Source organism: Littorina saxatilis, linkage group LG5, assembly GCF_037325665.1.
Source record: "Littorina saxatilis isolate snail1 linkage group LG5, US_GU_Lsax_2.0, whole genome shotgun sequence".
In the NCBI taxonomy this organism is placed as follows: domain Eukaryota; kingdom Metazoa; phylum Mollusca; class Gastropoda; order Littorinimorpha; family Littorinidae; genus Littorina; species Littorina saxatilis.
The window spans coordinates 40,282,196-40,307,882 of record NC_090249.1 but is presented as its reverse complement, the minus strand read 5'-3'; the positions used below and the strand labels follow the sequence as shown (position 1 = coordinate 40,307,882).

The window sequence follows — 25,687 nt, the reverse complement described above, 5'->3', positions numbered from 1 at the left end:
ATATCAGATTATGCAAAATTTGGCAAATCAAGGAGACACTCATTTCTGGACTAAGTGAACTGTGTTTCAGTTGCAAATGGCGTTTGGTCACATTTTTCTGAGGAAACACATACTGCCCTCTACTGGTGTTTATAGTCTAAGCGCTACTCTTGAGGAAGAAGTGTGCAGGCATTTTGGCTATTGGGGGAACAAAATTGAGCTACTTGAGTTTGGTTAAATATTAGCCCAGAAGCTTATTTGTGATCTCAAACAATTTGCATGGTACTAAAGGGAATTTATAACTTTCTGTGTTTGGTGTTTACTGACTTTTGTAGCAAAATCAATTCATCTTTATAGAATGTGAACACTCGGAATAGAGCCATTGAAAATTGACTTGGGTTTGCTGTAAAAAAAAAGGTACATATCAATTATCATTTGTAAAATAACAGTTTTTACTGACAAGTATGGTTTGTAGAACCATCACAGTTAGCTTGACATTCTGCACCTGCATGATGTGAGGTTTAAGAGTGGTTATGACTGTGTTCTTGTAGTAGTCACAAGCTAAAGGCAGATAGATAACGGTACTGCCATTTGTCTGTGGGTATCAATGAACTGAGTTTCTCAGCTTTTTACTGTCAGGGTCACCTTACGGTCAAAGTTTTGCATGTCACACTCTTTTTACCCTGACATGTCGACAGCATGACACTTTTAGTCTGCAGGGAACATTGACTCTGTGAAATTCAAAACAATTCCCGTAATATCTGCAGGGGTGTGCAAATTTAAAAATAAACAACTCGCCCACGGGTTAGTAGAATCTCATTTGCAGCTCACCCGGGAAAAAAATAGGTAACCCACTCCAACTTTTCTTATTTTGTCTTTGAAGTTTCACACACAGAAACATTGGATTATAAGTCACTGAAAGGTAGCATCTGCCGAAGACCAGTCTGTCCGAACTAAACAACGCCATGGTTGTTTTTCAGTGGCCCGAAACAAATTAGGGAGCGCTTTCTCATTGGTCAAAATGTAAAACTAAACTAAGGGATGTACAGTGAAAACTGTCAAATACGGTCACTGGACTTAGCGGACACTCGCAGAATACGGACAGTCAGTCTCGGCACGGACTGCTTTACACTGTAAAACACCTGTACGTTACGGCCACCTCGGCATTACGGACGCGGACACGTATTTTGGGTCCATAATAAGTCATATACCTGCTAAATACGGACATCCACAGCAAGCTGGGAAGTTCGATCGACGAAGAAGACGATAAATCGATCAGTTGATATTATTCGGTATCTGAGCAGCTCTCGCGAGACACGCTATTTGTTATGCTTTGAACATCGCGAGAACTTCGAACCTTGGCTTGTGCAGCTCGCACGAGATCGCTGTACCGCATGCTTTGCTATGCTCTGAAGTTTGCGAGAGATTACGAGAGCTTGGAATACCGATAGAGTCTATTCTTGGTGAGTGTTTTAAGTCGACGCATTTGATTGGCTGCTAGAGTTCCAAGGCAGCCAATCCAACGCGTGGAACGTGTTCGGCGGAACGGAAGTGAAAGTGTATGAGTGAATGTATCTTCTCTTCGAAAGAGTGATTCGTGTTTAACAAGATGGCAGCAAGAAATTCAAATTCAAGAAAAGGAAGAAATGCGCTGACTTTAGAACAAAGGATAAATGTTGTCAAACAACTGGAAAGTGGGAAATCATGCCGAACGATTGCACAAGAGCTTGGGTGTGGGAGAACGCAGATTTCGAAAATCAGCGTCGATCGGGAAAAAATAATGAAGTTGTGGGAATCGGGAGACGGACGTGCTGACCAGAAATGGGTTTCGAAGAAGACAACCGAATACGAAGAGCTAAATGACGCCGTGTTCGAGTGGTTTTCAACCAAACGTGCGAATCACATTGCCATCAATGGTCCACTCAGACAACGCTGGACAAATTCTTTCAAAAGCTGATGAGTGCAGAATGAAGTGAATGTGAATGTGTTGTATGAATGAGATCCAGTAACTTTTTAACAATTTAAATTTATACAGTTGATATGATAAAAAGCTTTTAAACTTGTTTTACAACAGTCAATATTAAATGTTTCTCTATTTAATCTAAACAGCTTCTGTTTTTCTTATAAATGTACATGTACATGTGCAGTACTCTCTCTCTCTCTCTCTCAACTTGACTTTGTCGCGTTTACTTGCACCTGTCTAATAAGGACACCTGCAGAATAAGGACACTTTTGTCTGGTCCCAAGGGTGTCCTTATTTGACAGGTTTTACTGTAACTCACATCGTTGAAGCAGACGACATTTTCGAACACGATCAATACTTCAGAAAAAGCGCCTTAGAAACAGTACTTACTGTTTGGGCTTCGGTTTGGGCTTTGTTTTCATTGTGAAAAACAAGGGGAAATGTATTTTGGCCATTCATTTTAGTAAGGAGTTGGCATTTGAAGCTCTATCTTGAGTTTTGTTTGTGAAATGTTTAGCTAACCCACGGGAATGCTACTCAAAGACCTCAGCTAACCCGGCCAATTTTTAACTCCCCCCGGGTCACGGGTTAGTGGATTTGCACACCCCTGATCTGGGCCTTGAATCCACACAAATACATACATGTAGCAACAAACGCGATAGAAAGCAATTCTGGTTTAATTCAGCCCCGTAACACCGACCAATTACAATTATTGCAGGTGACAAAAATGAAGTGTCTCAGTCACAACCTGCCAGCAGCACAACAGACGCGATGTCTCCTCACAAAAATGGGTCATCCCCATTGGTGCATCCTCCAAAACTCGGTGGATTCATTTCCAGCGGTGGTGCAGGTTGGTGTTATTTCTTTTTTCGTCTTGAAGAGGGAGTATGATCAGATTTTTGTGAATCGTCATGGCAACTACTGTTTTGCGCTGGTTACGATTGTGATGACATTGACAAGATGTTTGTGTAGCTGGAGAATTAAACTGACTTCTTTTAAGCCTCTGATGACCCTCACACATGAAATTGACCTCTGTAGTGTGTCAAAGTCTCACCAGGGCCATTTTGCATTTGAAAATGGACAGTTCAGACTTTTCTTGCTGAACATTTTGACTTTTCCCATGAGCATCTGTAACCAGAACACTCAGACTGGGCTCACTTGAAGCCTTTAATGATCCCTCTTTGTTTAGAAAGTTTGGCTGACTTCTCTATCATATTTTAAGGTCACTGCTACAGTGAAATCCCCACTTACTGCTGTAAACAGTTAACTTGGGCCAAACTTGTTGAATGGTGTAAATTACTAAGTGTATTGAGAAGGCAAGTATTTCAGGCAGTTTGCCTTTTTGAGTCACTTGAGAAAAAGTGACTCTATGTAATCGGTCAGTGTTAGTCTGTCCGGCCGGCCGTCCGTAGACACCACCTTAACGTTGGACTTTTCTCGGAAACTATCAAAGCGATCGGGCTCATATTTTGTTTAGTCGTGACCTCCAATGACCTCTACACTTTAACGATGGTTTCGTTGACCTTTGACCTTTTTCAAGGTCACAGGTCAGCGTCAAAGGAAAAATTAGACATTTTATATCTTTGACAAAGTTCATCGGATGTGATTGAAACTTTGTAGGATTATTCTTTACATCAAAGTATTTACATCTGTAGCCTTTTACGAACGTTATCAGAAAAACAAGGGAGATAACTAGCCTTTTCTGTTCGGCAACACACAACTTAACGTTGGGCTTTTCTCGGAAACTATAAAAGTGACCGGGCTCAAATTTTATGTGAACGTGACTCATTGTGTTGTGAATAGCAATTTCTTCCTGTCCATCTGATGCCTCATATAATATTCAGAACTGCGAAAGTGACTCGATCGAGCGTTTGCTCTTCTTGTTGTTGTAGTTTTAGTACAGCAAAAGTCTTAAACTGTTATACTTTTAGTGGAACTTTCCACAAACTCTGTGTTTTAGTTACATATATATTGTGTCTGTTTCAGTGTTTGGAGGAGCAAGCGGCATCTCACAACCAAGTAAGTAGTGTTTTAATGTGTTTTTTCTCCTCACAATCTCAGCTTTTATGCTACAGTACAGTCATTACTGTAAATAAGACTGAAAGGGTCTTATTCATCAGGCATGGGAATTATCCGCGAAATCGCGGATTTCCGCGAAAAGGAAATAACGTTTCAGCGAAAATAAAAACATTGTCCGCAGCAAAAAAAAGGTCAATTAAATTATATGTATACTATTGTCTCTCTATCCATTATTTGCTTACACAGGAACTATCAAAATATTGGTCTAAAATGCTAAAATTCGTTTTCCTTCCGGGGGGCTAAAGCCCCCCTGGTCCCCCCAACGGGGCTCTGCACCTGAACTCCGCCGGGGCCCAGGCGGCCCCTGGACCTTGGCCTATTTTCAGAATGTTTTTCTGTTTTGGAATTCCCATGCCTGTTTCATATCTGTTGTCTTTTGGGGAGGGAAGACAGGCCAGCTCACATTTGTTAAAAGTAAATTTAAGTTATTGTTATTAACTTAGTTACTTTGTTGTTGAGAGAGTCAAATTTTAGTTAGTCATTTCTATTTTACATGTCTCTTCAACAAATGGCTACTTCTACTTCTAGAACCTAGCTTTCACAACATTTTGATTAAATCTAGTAGATCAGCTGTAATCAAATTAATCAAACAAGTTCAGACTTAAATATCAAAGTCCTTGTAAAGCGGAACATGGAACAGGTTGATGAAAATGAATTGAACTTGTTTAATTTTTGTGGTTTTCCAGCATTTTCCAACCCATTCTTGCCGCGGATGCCTCTGAAAACAGATGTTGTGTCCACTGCCAGTGCAGACACTCAGTCTAGATCAGATCGTAAGTAATCATGATTTCACGAAAACTCATCATCAGTGCACGCATCTTTATCTGATCTAAGTTTTATGTACCTAAAGTACAGTGGAGTCCAGTTATAACGAACCTGGGTATAACGAAATCCCGCTTTTAACGAACTGCCATTGATTTCCCGGCAGACAGCCTTCTATTTCTTACTTGTTACTTTCCGACTACAACGAACCTTTTGAACTCATTTGCATAACGAACCCCTCTTATAACAAACACGTTTTCATCGCCCCAGAGCCGTTTTGTCTCTAAAAGTCACAAGGCTACAACGAACTGATGTCAATAATTGTCTCCAAAGACAAAAATACACAAACACAAGTGCACATCGCGTGATGAGCGAACTCTGAACAAACAGCGGGAGGTGCACGGAACAGCCACCGCCGCTGTGTTTTCACTATTCCAATCAGCTGCTAAGCTATGACTGTGCTCTAAAAAGTCACAAGGCTACAACGATCTGCTGTGAGGCGAGATCAAAGGCAGGTCCATTGTGATAGCTGGGTGGCCTTCTTTATAGACACTGACCTTCTTCCCAGGGGTCATTGACCCAGTTTTAGCTATGAGAGGTGGTTCCCCTTTCATATGAGAGAGGAAACACTTCCTGCACCTGGGTCAGTGAGAGTATAACCTATGGATACTCATGGGGCGATCTCTTTGATGTCTTGAGAGGAAACTTGGCCAGGGTAGTACATGCACCAGAACTGGTGGACACCATGAAATCGGAGATTGATCAGAATGTACATGCTTTTACACGACTTTTTAAATTTTACTTCTAAAATTGTGACAGTAAAGTGAACATTTGAACTACGCCTCTGTGGATTATATTATGAAGCTGTTGAAAACATGCAGAGATTGTACTCTCCAAGGAAAGATCGATGGGACGATCATTTGAAGGTGAGTGGGAAAACTTGTCTTAAGGCCATTTAGGGTTGAAAACTCTACAGCGAATTACTGATATAACGAACTAAAATGTATCTCCCTTGAGATTCGTTGTACCCGGACTCCACTGTAGTTTGTTTTGAGCACTTCATGAGACAACCAAACGTCTTGCATTTTTGTACTTTTTATGACCATGTGGCAAGTGCACTTGAATTGATTAACACTTTCTACCCCACCTATTTTGACCAAGTTTTTTTTTTAGCCCAGACCAGCTGTGCTGCAGCAGGTCACTCAGAATTGTAGTAACTGTGTATCAACACGCTGGAATGCAGGCGTTAGATGGACGTTACAGGAAGCGACTGAAGCTAACAGTCTGAGTGGATATATCCGTACCTGGTCAGATAGAGCCATATGAGTGGATACGGATATATCCGTACTTTGGAGACAATGAGTTCAGCTGCAAAAGTTTCTGTGCTTAGTATTTAACTTTGTTGTATTGTTGCAGGTATTATTGCCCCAAGCCGCCTTAACCCTTTGGGAGCCAAGTCCAGTGACAGTGAATGTGATAGTGGTGGTGAGATGTTTTTTCTCTTTAGTACATTTTTAAGGAGTTCACTTTGCCTTTAGATGTGTGGATACCCTTTATGAGCTGGTCAATTGACTCTTTGTTTGATTTCACAAATGTAAGTGTATGAGTGCATTTTAAGAAGTCATGAGGAATTCAAAACTGAGGTTATCCTATGTACTTGCAATCTGCTTGAGTTACTCGCCATAATAAATCACAGTTATTCACAAGCAAGGGGTCTGTTTTCAAGTGATTGGAGCAGTTCTTCCTCATGTCAGATCATCTCACTTACTCAGTATCTGATTGAATGTCGACAAGTTTTGGGGGGGATTTCTGACTATAAGAGCTTGAGAAAGACTTTCAGATCATCAGTGAGTTTGTAATCTGTTTTTGAAATGTCAGAACATGCATTCTTATTAATATTAATCTTAACATCAGTGTGTTTGAAGTCTGTTTTAGAATGTCAAAAAGTACAGTCCACTCCCTAAATTCTCCCAAACTGTGTTTACAACTTAAATTTTGACCTTTTGCAGATGACAAACTACAGGCATCTAAAAAGTCAATTCTAGCTCCATCAAAAATTAGTAAGTATATTATCCAGACTATGCATCTGCAGGTGTGACCTTGCAGGAAATAAAATATCAGACATTACCCCCAGACCCCTTTGCTTTGAAGAACGCCTTATTTGCAAAAGTTTTCAAAAAGCATACATTTGTAGAAAGTATTGATCATTTAGTTTCCTTTACAATTACATGTATCAAATGAAGAAGAAAGAAAGAACTTGAACACTTACAATGTGATCGTAACTGCTCCGGGAATAGTTTTTTCTTTATTTTTTATCGGTCACAGCAACAGAATGGAGCACGGTTCACAATCATTAAGCATTGGCAGTAGGCAAGCGTCAACATTTTCAAATTGCCAAATATGCCCAGCATTTTTTCCTATTGCCAAATATGCCCAGCGTTTTGGTTTTGAAGGTAGTGCCCAGAACTGTCTTAAACTTCTGAAGATTGCCAAAACTTGTATGGCTAGTTCAGCAGATTTGCTGAACCAAAGAGATCACGTGAAAGGCAGTGAAATCGACAAGCCATGCAGAATAGTGCGGTAGTGGTCGCGCTGAGCAGGATAACACGCTTTTCTGTATGTCTATTCTTTTTAGCTTACTGAGTTTGTTTTTAATCCAAACATATCATATCTATATGTTTTTTGAATCAGGAACCGACAAGGAATAAGATGAAATTGTTTTTAAATCGATTTCGGAAAATCATAATTTTTATATTTTTAATTTTCAGAGCTTGTTTGTAATCCAAATATAACATGTATATGTTTTTGGAATCAGAAAATGACGAAGAATAAGATGAAATTGTTTTTGGATCGTTTAATAAAAAAGATAATTTTAATTACAAGTTTCTGATTTTTAATGACCAAACTCATTCATTAGTTTTTAAGCCACCAGGCTGAAATGCAATACCAAAGTCCGGCCTTCGTTGAAGATTGCTTTGCCAAAATTTCAATCAATTTGATTGAAAAATGAGGGTGTGACAGTGCCGCCTCAACTTGAAAAATGAGGGTGTGACAGTGCCGCCTCAACTTTTACAAAAAGCCGGATATGACGTCATCAAAGGTATTTATCGATAAAATGAAAAAAATGTCCGGGGATATCATTCCCAGGAACTCTCATGTCAAATTTCATAAAGATCGGTCCAGTAGTTTAGTCTGAATCGCTCTACACACACACAGACAGACAAACAGACACACACACACATGGACGCACGCACGCACGCACGCATGCACACACACACACACACACACACACACACACACACACACACACACACACACACACACACACACACACACACACACACACACACACACACACACTCACACACACCACGACCCTCGTCTCGATTCCCCCTCTATGTTAAAACATTTAGTCAAAACTTGACTAAATGTAAAAAGGTGACCTCACCTTACCCTAACTCTGCATGCAAGCAGCAAAGTACAATCTAGATTCTTCTGTTACAGATTTTGGGGGCAAAGATCTGTCTGCATCCAAGTTTCAGATGAGACCTTCAGCCTTGCGCCCCACTGACGGCTCTCCTTTTGGTGCTAGCAGAAGCACAGGTACAAAAAATGGGCAGGTTGTTTTTTACATTCTGTTCATAAAGTTTACCTGGTTTGTCTTTTAAAAGCACTTTACTGTAGCTGACGTTTGGAAAATGATTGAATTGTTTTGGAGAGGATAGCAAGAGACAGTTTTAAATGTGCACTTAAGTTTTGTTATATGTTGTATATATATATATATCCCATGACCTCCCTTCTTTGTCTCTGTTACTTCAGTATGGGTATATATGTTGTATTTTTATAGCTCAATAAATACATCATGGACTCCAAAAAATATATGATAGTGCAGATTCCGATTTGGGCAAAGGACTACTTTCCTCCCGACCTTTGACCTCGCGCCGAACAATGTGACACATTTGTATGAAATCGTATTGCACGGCTCAGAAAACCATATCAGTTGCACGCAAAAATGAATCTCAGAACTGATCTGATGTATGAGATGCAATAAGCAAAAGTTTCTTTCATTATGAAAGCAATGCAGGTCGAAAAAAACGAACATTCAACTTACAAGATCACCAGATGCTAGCGAACCAAAACAAAAACACGAGTACCCTCCCCTTGCATCGTTAGCAGACGACTTTTGAGAATCTGTCGGTAGTGTGTTTTGGTGTGCGCCTTCAGCTATCAAACATCGGCTGTTTCACGTGTTTTGCGAGCAAGTCTACTCTTTTGCCTGGCTCTGCAGTAAGTCCACATATTTTTCCGTAATCCAGTCATATTCCTTGAAAATGCAATCAATCGGCGGTGACAGACGTGTCGGTCGCGTTTTCCTCACCGCACCCATACCAGTTTAAGTTCATCCATGCAAACACACTCGCAAAACAGTTTATCACGTAGATACATTTCAAATAGGGAGCAAATGGTTAAATCTAAACCTACATATTTGTTCCCTAAAATTTGCTTCTCTGTCAATAAGCCTAATTACACACGTTCGAGAAAAACAACGTGGAATCGATTCTGAATCGAGTAAGCCAAATGGGTACCGCCCAAACCCGTTTCGCCGTGCCGACCTGAAACGCAAAACAAAAGAATTGTGCGCTTCAACTAAATTAATTTCTATTCGACTTCATCACTTTCTTGCAACTTATGAACCTTTACTTAAAGCTTTTAAATGGTCTGAAAGTAGTGTTACCGCGTACTTATCGATGCACTCATTCGTTTTATTTTTTCAGCGACGGTCACTTAGTTTAAGGTTGCAAAAGGGCTAAGTCTCGCTGGCAACAGTTTTACCCTGCACAGATCGCAACAGTGCCGCTAGTAGTCTACACTTTGTGTTTGATGGTAGAATGGGATATACAGATTACAACACTCGTGGTTTTTTATATGGCTTGTATTTCAGTCAAGACCCAGCGGGAATATCAATCGAGAGCCACTCGCCAGAGGCTCGTGTCTCCCGATGATATTCATCCGCTGGGTCTTGACTGAAATACAAGCCATATAAAAAACCACTCGTGTTGTAACCTATACATATATATATATATATGTCTTTCATAGTCGGTTGTCTCTGTTTCAGTTGTGTCGTCATCAATATTGCGTCCAGCAAAGTTACCAGATCCTCGCACATCTGCAGATGTGAAAGGTTTGTATTCTCTTTATGATTTAAGTTTTTGTTTTCATGGTTAGCTGAACAATGCTTTTGTTGTGAAGAATCACTGCCATTGGCCAAGTTTGAAATCACTGCTGATGTTATGCTTCAAGTTAAAGTACACATGGCATGAACTTTTCCTGGTGTGATTACAGAGAGTTTTCTTTGGACTTTTATACAATAAACTTGTGAATGTCAGCATACCTTGTTTTACTTCTAACATAAACAGGTAAACATGACGGGTAAGTTGTTGTCGGACATTTTTCAACAGTATATGTTCACCTAACCGGTACATGTGCTTTCTGTTGTTTTGAGAGAGTTATGTTTCCTTTTTGTCATGGATAAGCTGCTAGTGGCAGACAAGCTGCAGGAGTCCGGGTGGGGTGCGCCTTGTATGCAGTAAAATAGGTTACACGACACTGTTGATGATTGGGTTTGTTGCAGAACCCACCAAAGAGTCCTCGCAGAAGGACAGCACAAAGGTCAGCTCTAGCGCTGCATCGCAAGCCGAGGCCGGGGAGGTCACTTCATCAACAGAACGTGACGCGGAGTCTGCTCCCCCTGCTGGGGCCAGTGGCGGCACTGAGAATTTTGCTGCTGAACTCAGCAAGAACAACCAGTTAGTATTTTCTGTACATTTCCTGTTTGAGGTCTGTGAGCAGGATCTTTTTCCAATGAGAATGTTTTTGGAAAATTTGAGAACAATTTAAAGAAAGGTTTGGACTTTGAAAAATGAGACTGGGAATATTCTCAGATAGGAGATCAGGATAATTGATTTACCATACTTCTAAGCATTGTCCGCAGTGATATATGTACTCTGTGATGGTATCACTAATTATTTTGGCTAGTGGTTAGTCATAGTTACCATTTTCAACATTTTCTCAACAGGCGAAACGAATCAGATATTATACCGTCTGGTTATAGTTTGTGGGCACAGATGTAATGTCAGGAAAATCTGAGAGTCAATGTTTGTGTGTAAAAATGACTGTTTGCTAGTCTTGAAGTCTGTGTCAGGTGCATAGCCTTGTACATAATGGTCTTGAAATAACCTAGGTTGTGTTCCAGGTTGAAAGAAGCAGTGACAACATCAGTGAGCAGTTCCTCTGGTTTTGTCTTTGGCCAGAATATCTCTCAGCGAGTCACAGTAAGTTTGATAACCTTTACATTTTGAATTAACAGGTCTGTTCTTTTCTTACTGTGAAATGTCTTTATGACTTAGTAAAGCCTAAATGCCTATTTACATTCAGTCAATATACTTGACTGAATGATTTAACAAGGGCGGTGGGTGAGGTTTGTCTGTGTCTGTTTGTGCAAAGCATATCACAAAGACTACCGAGCGGATTTTTATGAACATTTGATGTACACATTTTTAGGGCATTTGCTTCTCGTTTTTCTCCGATTGTTGATAGCTCTATATGATGTGCTTCGGTGCTTACGCCTATTTAGAAAAAGTAATAATGATTATCAAAATGAAATAAATAAAATGTTACCTCACTGTCACAGGGTGTGGCAGAGGGTGAGGCCTCAGTGGGGGCAACAGAAGAGGCATCCTCCACATCCCAGCCCCTGGTGTTCGGAGAGAACCTGGGAGGCCGAGCAGCGCTCACCAATGGTGCAAGTGCCGCTCTGCCAGACAATGGTTACGAGGAGAATGGAGATAACGAGGCTCAGGCTGCAGGTCAGTTCCAGTGACTGGGTCTTCTAGAAACACCTCAAAGAACCTCAGACGCACGCTTTTTGTGTATTTAGCTCAGATACAAAACTTGCAGAATTGCTGTATTTTTCCATCACGATTTGTATGGCATCCGCACAAAGAAAAATATGCCTCTTTTTTTGCCAGTGCAAATCCTGCATGGAAAAATGCATACCCTTCGCTTTCAGGCATATCAACTACATGGCTGCTGTTCTTTGATTATTGAATCCCTGGCAGTGAAAGCAACCTTTTCACAAGGTTGTACTGACATGCTGAAGACAGTATGCAAAAAAAGATCGGTCTTAGGAACATTTTGTTCCTTGCCTGATGTGAGATTTTAATGCGATGCCTGAGGACAGTGTGACATTTGAGATCTGTTTGTGTAGCCTGGTTTTTATATTTAGTCAAGTTTTGACTAAATATTTTAACATCGAGGGGGAATCGAAACGAGGGTCGTGGTGTATGTGCGTGCGTGTGTGCGTGCGTGCGTGTGTGTGTGTGTGTGTGTGTAGAGCGATTCAGACTAAACTACTGGACCGATCTTTATGAAATTTGACATGAGAGTTTCTGGGTATGAAATCCCCGAACGTTTTTTTCATTTTTTTGATAAATGTCTTTGATGACGTCATATCCGGCTTTTCGTGAAAGTTGAGGCGGCACTGTCACGCCCTCATTTTTCAACCAAATTGGTTGAAATTTTGGTCAAGTAATCTTCGACGAAGCCCGGGGTTCGGTATTGCATTTCAGCTTGGTGGCTTAAAAATTAATTAATGACTTTGGTCATTAAAAATCGGAAAATTGTAAAAAAAAAAAAAACATTTATAAAACGATCCAAATTTACGTTTATCTTATTCTCCATCATTTGCTGATTCCAAAAACATATAAATATGTTATATTCAGATTAAAAACAAGCTCTGAAAATTAAATATATAAAAATTATTATCAAAATTAAATTGTCCAAATCAATTTAAAAACACTTTCATCTTATTCCTTGTCGGTTCCTGATTCCAAAAACATATAGATATGATATGTTTGGATTAAAAACACGCTCAGAAAGTTAAAACAAAGAGAGGTACAGAAAAGCGTGCTATCCTTCTTAGCGCAACTACTACCCCGCTCTTCTTGTCAATTTCACTGCCTTTGCCATGAGCGGTGGCCTGACGATGCAACGAGTAAAATGGCATTGCGTTCAGTTTCATTCTGTGAGTTCGACAGCTACTTGACTAAATATTGTATTTTCGCCTTACGCGACTTGTTTACTTCTGCCATCACATTTTAAGTTGCTCTGAGAGTTATAATAAAAATTTGAGCTCTGGTTCCTCTTGTGAAGTATAAGACAGCATACCTTATCTTGTATTGGCTGATACAGTTAGAGCAAGGCTTTTTGAGTCACTTGAGAAAAAGTGACTCTATGTAATCGGTCAGTGTTAGTCTGTCCGGCCGGCCGTCCGGCCGGCCGGCCGTCCGTAGACACCACCTTAACGTTGGACTTTTCTCGGAAACTATCAAAGCGATCGGGCTCATATTTTGTTTAGTCGTGACCTCCAATGACCTCTACACTTTAACGATGGTTTCGTTGACCTTTGACCTTTTTCAAGGTCACAGGTCAGCGTCAAAGGAAAAATTAGACATTTTATATCTTTGACAAAGTTCATCGGATGTGATTGAAACTTTGTAGGATTATTCTTTACATCAAAGTATTTACATCTGTAGCCTTTTACGAACGTTATCAGAAAAACAAGGGAGATAACTAGCCTTTTCTGTTCGGCAACACACAACTTAACGTTGGGCTTTTCTCGGAAACTATAAAAGTGACCGGGCTCAAATTTTATGTGAACGTGACTCATTGTGTTGTGAATAGCAATTTCTTCCTGTCCATCTGATGCCTCATATAATATTCAGAACTGCGAAAGTGACTCGATCGAGCGTTTGCTCTTCTTGTTAACATGAAAATTATGAACTATTCAGGTCATTGGCGACATATATAGGGCCCTCAAATAAGGCCTAGCTGAATGAGAAATGCACTTCTGAAAACTAGAGTTGGAGTGGTGTGTGTGTGTTGTCAGTGTTTTTTCATGGTGTTTAAGGCCACTTTAAGATTTATGCTGTCAAAAAGATAAACATATTGCACATTATTGAACTCTGAGACTTATTTCCAGCGCCAGCAGCACGTGGGGGGCAGACACTGGAGGAGTCCGCCAGAGAATACCAAGCGAAACACGACAACAAGGTGGAACTGGACGAAGTAGAAGTCATTACAGGGGAGGAGGATGAGTCCAATGTTTTACAGGTTTGTGTTTGAAAAGGACAACAGATTTAAGAGCTGGAAGTGGAAACACTTGGTGAAAGCTGATCCTGTCTCTTTCACATAAAAACAAAATATGGGGTGTGCTGTGTACACCACAGCTTGTAGGTGTGAACAGCAGGGAATTCCCTTTTGGAAAAAAAAGGATGATTTTGTGCTCAGTGAAGGTGCAAAGTTATTAGAGAGGGGTAGGGGTTGATGAAATACGTATGCTTGTACAGCAATGCCCTACGTGATATTTGATGATTGGATGAGTTGAAACTGCTACATAGGTTTTTACCATTTAGTAACGTTACCTTCATGATTATCATGAAGGGATTTGCTGTGTAGTCCAATGAATGTAAGTGTGGTATGTTGCAGGCCAACGGGAAACTGTTTGTGTTTGATTGTGACACACAGACATGGACGGAGAGAGGGCGTGGCACCATCAGGCTCAATGACATGTCTCCACAAAACTCAAACTCCAACACCTTCCAGTCCAGACTAGGTCAGTATCATTTTTATCTAAAATTAATAAAGTTTGAAAAAAAACCAAAAAAAACAAATGCAGAGAGCTGGAAGCTGACGCAATGTACACATGTTTGTTGTCTGAAGACTTCATCTACAACTTCAAAAACAGAATACTGCATGGAAAGTCAAGCATGAGTGTAATTTTGTTTGATAGAAATTTCTGACACTGCAATGGATGTCTGTTGGCTCTGCTGGTATTTCTCTATGTACTTTGTTAGGAAAAAGGGATACAAATGGAGCCTTTTTTGTGTTTGGAAATTAGATTTAAACATGCTGCAGTGACTCCAAGCTTATTTTTACACCCCCGGTATAGGGGTGTGTATAGGTTTCGGTCGATGTGTTTGTTTGTGTGTTTGTGTTCGCATATAGATCTCAAGAATGAACGGACCGATCGTCACCAAACTTTGTGAACAGGTTCTATACATTCCTGAGACGGTCCTTACAAAAATTGGGACCAGTCAAACACACGGTTAGGGAGTTATTGGTGGATTAAGATTCTACAAGGACTTATAGAGAAACATATTCATGGTCAAAGGGAAAGAACCTTCTCAGTTGGTGGCAGTGAGAATGGGTGCAGTGAGAATGGTTATTTCCCTTTGACCAACGGGGGTGTTTTTCCTACCTCGAAGGAATTTCTTGTTTATGTTGATATGCTGTGTTGTGACATTGCCAGTGATGAGAACAAATTAGATCTAAACATGTTAAACTGCAGTGACTCCAAGCTTGTTTTGTATTTGAATATGTTGTGTTGTGACATTGGCAGTGATGAGAACACAGGGCTGCCTGCGTGTGATCCTCAACACCAAGATCTGGCCTGGGATGAACGTAGAGCGAGCTAGCACCAAGGCCATCCGCATCACGGCCACTGACGTTGACCAGGCTGTTCGTGTCTTCCTCATCATGGTCAGTTTTATTCTACACATGACAACCCTCGCATTTTACACATGACAACCATTGCATTTTACACATAAAAACCCTCGCACTTTTGGCTGAAATCACATTTTGGGGGTATGCTAATGGAGCAGATTTTGAGATTCAGGCCCAGAATTTTTTTATCAATCTGATAAACAAAGAGAAGTAAACGCTCTAAATGCATACAACATGTGTAATAGAGTAAGTGAGAGTTATTCGGAACCAGTCTCCTGGCACCTGAGAGAATAACAAGCATTGAAATGAACAAGCAACTTTCATCTTCATCCAGAATTTCTTTGGTTTTTTTGTTCTCATAGGTCAGTTTCAGACTGTTTTACATATCCCAGTTAGCCTGCTTGCCCTTCAAGTCTTCATGTTTGCATGATGTTGACATGGATGCATTTGACTCATTGATTTTTGATGGTGTTTGGTTTAAGCTACCATGTGCAATTTCATTTTTGACTCACATGCGAAGCAAAAGTGAGTCTATGTACTCACCCGAGTCGTCCGTCCGTCCGTCCGGCCGTCCGGACGTCCGTCCGTCCGGCCGTCCGGAAAACTTTAACGTTGGATATTTCTTGGACACTATTCAGTCTATCAGTACCAAATTTGGCAAGATGGTGTATGATGACAAGGCCCCAAAAAACATACATAGCATCTTGACCTTGCTTCAAGGTCAAGGTCGCAGGGGCCATAAATGTTGTCTAAAAAACAGCTATTTTTCACATTTTTCCCATTTTCTCTGAAGTTTTTGAGATTGAATACCTCACCTATATATGATATATAGAGCACAGTAAGCCCCATCTTTTGATACCAGTTTGGTTTACTTTGCTTCAAGGTCAAGGTCACAGGAGCTCTTCAAAGTTGGATTGTATACATATTTTGAAGTGACCTTGACCCTGAACTATGGAAGATAACTGTTTCAAACTTAAAAATTATGTGGGGCACATGTTATGCTTTCATCATGAGACACATTTGGTCACATATGATCAAGGTCAAGGTCACTTTGACCCTTATGAAATGTGACCAAAATAAGGTAGTGAACCACTAAAAGTGACCATATCTCATGGTAGAAAGAACCAATAAGCACCATTGTACTTCCTATGTCTTGAATTAACAGCTTTGTGTTGCATGACCTTGGATGACCTTGACCTTGGGTCAAGGTCACATGTATTTTGGTAGGAAAAATGTGTAAAGCAGTTCTTAGTGTATGTCATTGCTAGGTTTAGTTGTTTGTAAAGGTCAAGGTCAAGCATGTGAGTCGTATGGGCTTTGCCCTTCTTGTTCCTTGAAGATTTCAGATTTCAGGCCAATTCTTGTTTAACACTATTGTGACTAGCATTGCCACGGCGTTAACGTCCTGCCTGCCCAAGCTTGCCACCAAGAAACTTCCCAAAAAACAGTAACTGTAAAGAAATCTGTCTAGCAAGCTTGAATTAAGTCCAATCACCACCACATTTTGTGTACTAATTAAAAAATGGATGCCCAGTTCAGTCGTGCTATTTATAAGTTTGTCACGCAATTTGTTTTAGCAAAGGGGGGGTGAAAGGGGGATAATTTGTGTTTTTTAACGTTTTTTTGTGTGTGTTTTCTTTTCCACTGCTTTTTGACTCACATGCGAAGCAAAAGTGAGTCTATGTACTCACCCGAGTCGTCCGTCCGTCCGTCCGTCCGGAAAACTTTAACGTTGGATATTTCTTGGACACTATTCAGTCTATCAGTACCAAATTTGGCAAGGTGGTGTATGATGACAAGGCCCCAAAAAACATACATAGCATCTTGACCTTGCTTCAAGGTCAAGGTCGCAGGGGCCATAAATGTTGCCTAAAAAACAGCTATTTTTCATATTTTTCCCATTTTCTCTGAAGTTTTTGAGATTCAATACCTCACCTATATATGATATATAGGGCAAAGTAAGCCCCATCTTTTGATACCAGTTTGGTTTACCTTGCTTCAAGGTCAAGGTCACAGGAGCTCTTCAAAGTTGGATTGTATACATATTTTGAAGTGACCTTGACCCTGAACTATGGAAGATAACTGTTTCAAACTTAAAAATTATGTGGGGCACATGTTATGCTTTCATCATGAGACACATTCGGTCACATATGATCAAGGTCAAGGTCACTTTGACCCTTATGAAATGTGACCAAAATAAGGTAGTGAACCACTAAAAGTGACCATATCTCATGGTAGAAAGAGCCAATAAGCACCATTGTACTTCCTATGTCTTGAATTAACAGCTTTGTGTTGCATGACCTTGGATGACCTTGACCTTGGGTCAAGGTCACATGTATTTTGGTAGGAAAAATGTGTAAAGCATGTGAGTCGTATGGGCTTTGCCCTTCTTGTTTAAAAGTTATTTTTTAACAGAAAGTATTATAAATAATGTTATAACCAAACAAGGTGTAAAACATATGAATTAGCTGAAATATTGTTAACATTCTACACAGAAATAAGGAGACAGTACAAAGAAAAAAACAAGCAAATCCCGCATTCACTCACAGCATCCTGACTCAAATGAAACAAAACTGTGACACTCACCAAATGATGTCTAGGTAATCCATATTGAATATAAGTCACATTTTCACAACAAAGTCCCAACTGTACACCTATGAACATTTCCAAAAGGATTAGGAGGCTCCAGCCATCCATTGTTATCAGTGCTGCCACACCCCCTTGCAAACTACACGATTCTAAGGTCCATGCAGTACCACCCTACCACGTGTAGTTTGCCGACTCATACTAGCAACAACAGGACTGTTTCTTCCTCAATATCACTGCTATTATCGCTTTCTTGAGGCGAAAACAACACGTCGGAATCATGATCTACAGGATCCTCAAGATCCAACATCCGGAGAATCTCCTCCCGTGACAAGGCTCGCCTTCGATTCATTTTTTTTGTTCGAAAAAACCACGCAAAGTCACGTGTATCAAGGGAAACAACTCAATTTATTGCAAGCTTCAAAAACCGGGAAGCAATCACGAGTCGTGTACCTTGTATGTCTGTTACTCAAATAGTCACATCCCGTCCATGGGCGTGTCAGCGCTGTTACTAATTTAGTCACCTCCCGTCGCGAAAGTGTTAAGACCTGATTTTTTCAGATTTTTCAAGGCCGTAAAACAAGAGGACCCACTGTATTTGATTCTTTCTCGATCCACACAGACTAACCCCAAGGACCTTGAGAACTTGCTGCGAGCCATTGACTGGCGCATCCAGCAGCTGAAGATCCACGATGACTGGGAGAAGGTGCCCGACCCCTTGCGACACGGCGAGAAGCGCAAGGCAGACGTGGAGGCTGAATCACCACCCCCTACTGCCCCTTTCAAACACAAGTTAGTGTCTATCTCTCTCATTGTCTCTGTTAACTTTGTTTCTGAAATACATTTTGCCTTTCCTTTTCTTGCTTCTTTGTTTGCAAATGTTTTGTTGATGTTCATTTGAATAGCTGAAACAATTGAAAAATGAGTGTTGATAGTTTAAATGATGCAAATAAAACCAATGCAGAAGACTACTGCAGGTGAAAAAGAGGTAACCTTGATACCAGTCAAAAACTTGATAAGTTTGACATCATTGTGGCTGTCATCTGAATTTTCGCTGAAACTGTAGCCATCCAAATTATTCTGCAGAAAAATGGAGGCTGGAGTGCTTGGCAATCTACGTAAAGAGGAATCAGACAGCAGCGTGCAGGACCCAGAAACGGAAGGTATTTGGTTGAAAAATGGTTCATTCAGAAGCTTTGTCTGTAGTCTGACTGTCAAGGGCTGTACCATGTGAATGTTGTTAGTGTTTCTGTTTTGAGTCACTTGAGAAAAAGTGACTCTATGTAATCGGTCACTGTTAGTCTGTCCGGCCGGCCGTCCGGCCGTCCGGCCGGCCGTCCGTAGACACCACCTTAACGTTGGACTTTTCTCGGAAACTATCAAAGCGATCGGGCTCATATTTTGTTTAGTCGTGACCTCCAATGACCTCTACACTTTAACGATGGTTTCGTTGACCTTTGACCTTTTTCAAGGTCACAGGTCAGCGTCAAAGGAAAAATTAGACATTTTATATCTTTGACAAAGTTCATCGGATGTGATTGAAACTTTTGTAGGATTATTCTTTACATCAAAGTATTTACATCTGTAGCCTTTTACGAACGTTATCAGAAAAACAAGGGAGATAACTAGCCTTTTCTGTTCGGCAACACACAACTTAACGTTGGGCTTTTCTCGGAAACTATAAAAGTGACCGGGCTCAAATTTTATGTGAACGTGACTCATTGTGTTGTGAATAGCAATTTCTTCCTGTCCATCTGATGCCTCATATAATATTCAGAACTGCGAAAGTGACTCGATCGAGCGTTTGCCCTTCTTGTTATCATGGTTATTGTCCAGACCCCAAAATGCCTCCCCGCAACTCTGATTACAAAGAGAACCTTGTGCTTTGAGCAACTCATTTTCGAACATGCAACTATTATTTATAACAACAACAAAAACAACAACAACAAATCAAAACATTTGTCAGGCTAGATATTAATTTAGTTGAAAAGTTATCTGTATTTGTGTGTTTGTTTATGACCAACTCAAACAAAATTTAGAGTTGTAACCAAATAATCACTGATGAATGTATTTGAAGCAAATTCTTTTCTTCAACATCTCGTGCAATATTACACCAAAAGAAAGCCCGTTCTTTTGTCCTTTTAGAATATTATGCTTTGCTGATGAAAGGTTTGGGATTTTGGGTTTTAACACCCGCGTTTTTTGATGAGTTTCTTGTGTTGCAGCATCGTGTGAGAGCCAAGCATCGTCACTGACAGTCAAGTCCGAGTCAGACTGAGGGAGGACACAAGTGGTTCAACAGTATAATGCTCTAGCCTGCCCACATCAATCACAGGAACCCACTGCTGGCCACGCTGGGATGAAGCTGTACAGTTTACTGAGGTCAACAATATTGCATTCACACAGGAACGCCAAATATGCCAACAGTAGAGTTTGCACTATCAGCACCTCCATTTGTGCTTGGTGCAGAGGAATGAAGGTCGCCTTACTGTTGCAAAATGTCAGACTTCTTGTGTGATGCTTCTAGTGTACAGCCTCCCAGTGTCTGTCTGCTCGGCACCAGCTGCCATCGTGAAGGTGTGACAAACTTGACGTAGGTTGACTCTCCGGTAATCTCAAACCAACTGATGCCTTGCCTTGTCGTTGATTATACCGTGCATCACATTTTGGTTTCAGAGTAGCCAGCGGGTTGCACTTACTGCTGTGCTGTGGGATAGTTTCAAGTTGTGAACTCCGATAGAATTATTTGAAGAGTATCCTTCCCCCTTTCCATCTTCCAATAACCCCCACCTTCCATTAGTTAATTCTTTTGCTTTTCCAGGAAGGATGTCGTAGCTCCAATTTTTTTCTCATTTAGTCAGTATTTGATTAAATGTATTACGGTAGACTTGGAATCAAGATGAGGTCAGAGCGTGTGTGCGCGCGCGTGTGTGTGTGTGTGTGTGTGTGTGTGTGTGTGTGTGTGTGTGGCAATTCCCACAAAACTACCGGACATATGCTTAAGAAACTTCATGAATTCTTCCAGAAATCCCCAGACGTTTTTCCAATTTTGTTGATAAATGTCTGTGATGATTATACATCTACCCCTTAAATAAAGGTGAGGCCGCACTGTGGTTACCTCATTTTCTAATCAAAATCATCAAACTTTTGTCAAACAATCTTTGCCCCTGGTCCAGACTATGGAATTGCATTTTAGCTTGGACGCTCAATAATTAATCAACTTATTTGTTAATTACAATTCTGCTTCAAATGAAATGGGTAAAACATGATTCAAGAGTGATGCCATGGGATATTTTCATTTTTTGTCATCCCAAAAATATACACACAATTTATAATGAGATTGAATGGAAAATGTGCTCAGAAATTAAGAAAATCTGTTTTATGCAAATTGGGTTCAGTTGGCTTCAGTCCTAGGGTTTCGGACAGTCTAATACTAACCAGTCTCGGTCACATAGTATCCTAGGATGATAGTATCCAGTATGTTCAGTTTCAATCTTTTAGTCCGGCAGATTCAAAAAGTAAATGCTATGTCATCGCCTTGACGACTTGTTCCCTTTTATGAAAGATATCCTAGAGTCAGTTTATGTCAGAATACTAATGTAACAAAATGGCAACCATTGGTGCTGAAAACATATTCATCATCTTGCACAGCACCTCTTGTACATATAGGATTGACAGTGTTGCTGAGAGTTCTAGTTGTAGGATAGCTACTAGAACGGATGTTCCTACGTTCTCATGTGAACGGTCATGTCCAGCATCATAGGTCTGTCTAGGCTTTTACCTGGGATAGGAGCAACACTTGCACTTAGACTCGTACCACACATCTACAGTCGGACTGCTTTCTGAGCACAATGGGAGTTTTATGTTTTGCTGAACGAATTTCTGACCTGACACCTTTGTCAGTCTGCTAAAAAAAAAATGGGGAAGAAACACCCTTTCTGAACAAGAAGCAGCCAGGCTGTTGATTTTTGGTATGTGTACAGTTTGAAAGATGCTATCATAGCCTGGACATTGATCTGTGTTGGTTTACATGATCATTGACAGGGGTGGAACGGAGGACAGTACTATGGGTAACATGGGGAAACTGTGTTCAGTGCGTGTTATATCTCCTCTTTAATTTTGCCTGCACTGTTTGTACATGTGTATGATATTACTACTTTTCAAGCTGGATTCAGCACACAGAATCCAGGTGCATTCGCGTTTACAAACAAGGGACAGCATGATTTGGAAAGCAACTGTCTGAACATTTGTACATTTCTCTATGTTTTGTGAGAATTATTGCTGAAAGCTTGGGTGTCAGTGAGTGTTGTTGTGGAGAGTCTGGAGTATGCAAAACAATGACATTGTGGTAGGCTTTGTTGATGAAATACGTGACTGCAAGGGTGAAAATCAAATTGTGAATTTGCTTTGTGGATGAACGATTTGCGTGAAACTGTATTGTGGGTTGGCACCTGTTCATACAGTATTGAAAAGTGTGTTAGTACTGTTAAGTGTTCTCATCACTAATGCAACCTTCACCTTTGCTCCCCTCCCAATTAACAAGTGGCTCTATCCCATCTCCCCCCTTTCCCCGTCGCGATATAACCTTCGTGGTTGAAAACGACGTTAAACACCAAATAAAGAAAGAAAGAAACTTTGCTCCCTATTGAAAAAGCAATGAAAGCAGTGAGCATTTGTGTTGGTTTCGTAATGTGGCTTTAGTTCAGACTGATTTGGTTATCCCGAGTAAGGTCACAAAGGTGCAAGTAAACTAAGTGAAATCATTTTTTGTCAGCTTCAACAGTACAGTTTTAGAACAATTCCAGGGAACTACTAGAACTACTTAGGTTTTGTTACTGAGTTGAAACCCGTGATAGCACTGGAGAATATCTGTCTGGCAAGTTGAACCCTGCAACATACCCTATGAGACGAACGGCCAAACAAAAGTCAGGTGTACATAGTCTGAGAATAGGTAACCGTAAGTCTGTAAAGTTAAACAGCAACACCTTTCTAGAGGAGTGGTCCATGAGGAAAAATAGGCTTTAACACTTCTGGAACAGAATTTGTCCAGAGTTGCTGCAGTAATAGGGTGAGGATGTGAGTTAGAGAAAGGCTGTATTTTTGTGTGTTAGGGTTCTATTGTGTTTTTCTGGTACATGTAGTTGGGTTGTGTTGGCCTTTTCAACTCCTGTGGGGTATCCTCTATAGGCTATACATCACCTTTCCAGTGTACTCCGTATTAGGTAGGGAGCTGTCATATTTCTTTTTGATTTCCAGTTCATTTCATATCATTTCTCTGTGTACATTGAAATTGTCATTTTGTCATAATTGTTGATTGGCCATTTAAGGTGGCCGTTTCTTCCTACATTTTGTGCATGGCCTCTTTACTTTTTGTTTAAATTTTTTTTAATCCAAACCTTTTGTTTATACAGGGATATGTGTGGGACTGAGTTTAGATGAAACCAACCAATTTTTACAACGTTTTTAAATACACTGTGTCGGGGGCAGTGGTCTAGTGGATAAGACATCAGCCTCTTAATCGGAAGGTCGTGAGTTCAAATCCCTGCCGCCGCCGCCTGGTGGGTTAAGGGTGGAGATTTTTCTGATCTCCCAGGTCGACTTGTGTGCAGACCTGCTAGTGCCTTATCCCCCTTCGTGTGTACACTAAAGCATAAGACCAATTGCGCACAGAAAAGATCCTGTTATCCATGTCAGAGTTTGTTGGGTTACAGAAACATGAAAATACCCAGCATGCTTCCCCCAAAAGCGGCATATGGCTGAAAGTTAAAACGGTCAGACAGGTTAAAAAAAAAAAAGAACTTGTGCAAAAACATGATTGAACGTGGGAGTTTTAGCCCATGAACGAAGAAGAAGAATACACAGTAATTGGTAAAAATTGTGATTTAAGAACAAAGTTTCCTGCCTTTTGAGGACTTTGACAAGTATCCCTGTATGCAAATGGCAAAGAACAAAGGGGGTGGGAAAGGGGCTGTCCATTGAACCTCATGTACACTGTTTGGGTTCTGAAAGATGCATTGAGTGCATGAAGTTTTGTATCCTGTGTGTTTAGAAGTGAGGCTGTTTGTTGCTAGGTTGGGGGTGGGGGGTGGGGATGGGGGGGTGTAGTGTGTTGGGTTTGTTTCATGACAGCGAGTTTGGTTAGAAAGAAAATTGAGAGATGTGTTCATGAATGAAGAAAATTTAAAAAAATCATTACAATGCCAGTCTCTTTTTGGTGTGTGTATGTGTGTGTGTGTGTCAGAACAGGATTCATTCAAGTGATTCTCATAGATCAGAATATTATACATACTGTATATATTACCCAATATTGATGGACTGTGTGATGATAATTATCTTCTGCTATGGTCTGTTGAGACAGTGATATCAAAATTGAGACAGGAGGTCGAGATTTTGATATCACTGTCGAAACAGACCAATAGCAGAAGTTATCATCACACAGTCGGTCAATGTTAGATATATTGCTAATTCTCTGGACATTTTGTATTTACTGTAAAGAAATTACAAAAGTATTTGTCTCAGTTTTGGCTGTTCCATATCCCTCCCTCTGATTAGTTCTTTTTGTTCACTCTTTTCTTGTACTTTTCAGTATTTCAAAATGTCTTTTCTTTCAAAAAGTCTTTAGTCACTTGCTCAACTAAATTCTGGGATCATTACATTTTCATATATATTTGTTTGTTTTTAAATTTAGGTGTTTATATATATTATGTGTGTATATATATAATCTGCTGACTTGCAATTGTTTCTTTCACAACTTCTGATATTTTATATATACATGGGTGAAACTTTTCCGCCTCAGGGCGGAAATCCGCCAAATGAAATTTTTTTTTTTTTTTTTTTCCCCCGCAGGCGATCCGATCCGTATTTTCCCTCACACAGTGACCGGAAATTGTTTAACGATAAATTTATATTTGAGAAAGTTCGAAATATTGTACCTCAGAACCTTGCACTTCCTTGTTGCTCATGAACACTTAATTGCCAATTGAAAGGTATAAAAATATTAAATATGCCTCATGGTGATATGGGTACATGTACCAGTGTGTTAAATCCCGGCTAGTCTGGAGTACATATTCAAGTGTAGCTCTTATATACATGAATATATACATGGGTGAAACTGATCAGAAATGAAAATAAGGAAAATGAGGCTGGGGTCCAGGGGCCACTCAGGCCCTGGTGGGGTGCAGGGGCAACGCCCTGCCAGGGGGCCACCCGGAAGAAAACAAAAAATCAGGCTTTTAAGGGTAAAAGTAGGCCTTTCCTGGTATCTCAAATATAAATTTATCGTTAAACAATTTATTATTCGAACACGTTGCTTTTACAGTCAAATGTCAGGATAACGGTGTCGACTGATGACTATCGCTGCTATGAAAGTATAAGGGCAGTAATCCACGTTATTACTGGTCACTTTATCTCCAACAGTGGCTTCCCTTCGAAATAGGTACAGTTGCCAGGAGTTGTGTCCCTTGGACCATGTACCGACTGTTTTCATCCTGTCCATGCGCGCCGGTATAACACATCGTACAAGAAAAGAACTCCCCAAAGAACGAAAAAATTACTCCCTCCACGAAATTTGTACTCCCCAAATTTGTACTTCCAGTAAAAATCTCGTACGCGAAATTGAGATGCGAGCGAAGGGATAATCCAGACCTGGGAACCCATACGATTTCGCCGTATTTTGTACGCATGATTGTCTAGAATACGATCAGTACGGTCCGAGTGGAGAAAAAAATACGACGAGAAAAATTCCTAGACTACTTG

At 40.4% G+C, this 25,687-nt stretch overlaps 1 protein-coding gene across 2 annotated transcripts in view; it reads left to right on the top strand.

Moving 5' to 3' along the window:
- Positions 1 to 24,130, top strand: part of LOC138967121 (ran-binding protein 3-like) — a 28,730-nt gene extending 4,600 nt beyond the window's left edge. Inside the window, exons 4-19 of one of the 2 annotated variants that reach the window (XM_070339602.1) lie at positions 2,661 to 2,792; positions 3,929 to 3,961; positions 4,708 to 4,794; positions 6,200 to 6,268; positions 6,793 to 6,843; positions 8,288 to 8,386; positions 9,900 to 9,965; positions 10,416 to 10,590; positions 11,037 to 11,115; positions 11,475 to 11,649; positions 13,824 to 13,954; positions 14,330 to 14,456; positions 15,243 to 15,382; positions 18,555 to 18,724; positions 19,019 to 19,095; positions 20,158 to 24,130. In XM_070339602.1, coding sequence (XP_070195703.1) covers positions 2,661 to 2,792; positions 3,929 to 3,961; positions 4,708 to 4,794; positions 6,200 to 6,268; positions 6,793 to 6,843; positions 8,288 to 8,386; positions 9,900 to 9,965; positions 10,416 to 10,590; positions 11,037 to 11,115; positions 11,475 to 11,649; positions 13,824 to 13,954; positions 14,330 to 14,456; positions 15,243 to 15,382; positions 18,555 to 18,724; positions 19,019 to 19,095; positions 20,158 to 20,210 — 1,664 coding nt within the window. In that variant the 3' untranslated portion in view covers positions 20,211 to 24,130. The remainder of the gene's footprint in view (positions 1 to 2,660; positions 2,793 to 3,928; positions 3,962 to 4,707; positions 4,795 to 6,199; positions 6,269 to 6,792; positions 6,844 to 8,287; positions 8,387 to 9,899; positions 9,966 to 10,415; positions 10,591 to 11,036; positions 11,116 to 11,474; positions 11,650 to 13,823; positions 13,955 to 14,329; positions 14,457 to 15,242; positions 15,383 to 18,554; positions 18,725 to 19,018; positions 19,096 to 20,157) is intronic. The other variant, XM_070339603.1, reaches the window with a different exon arrangement.
- Positions 24,131 to 25,687: the final 1,557 nt, after the last annotated feature.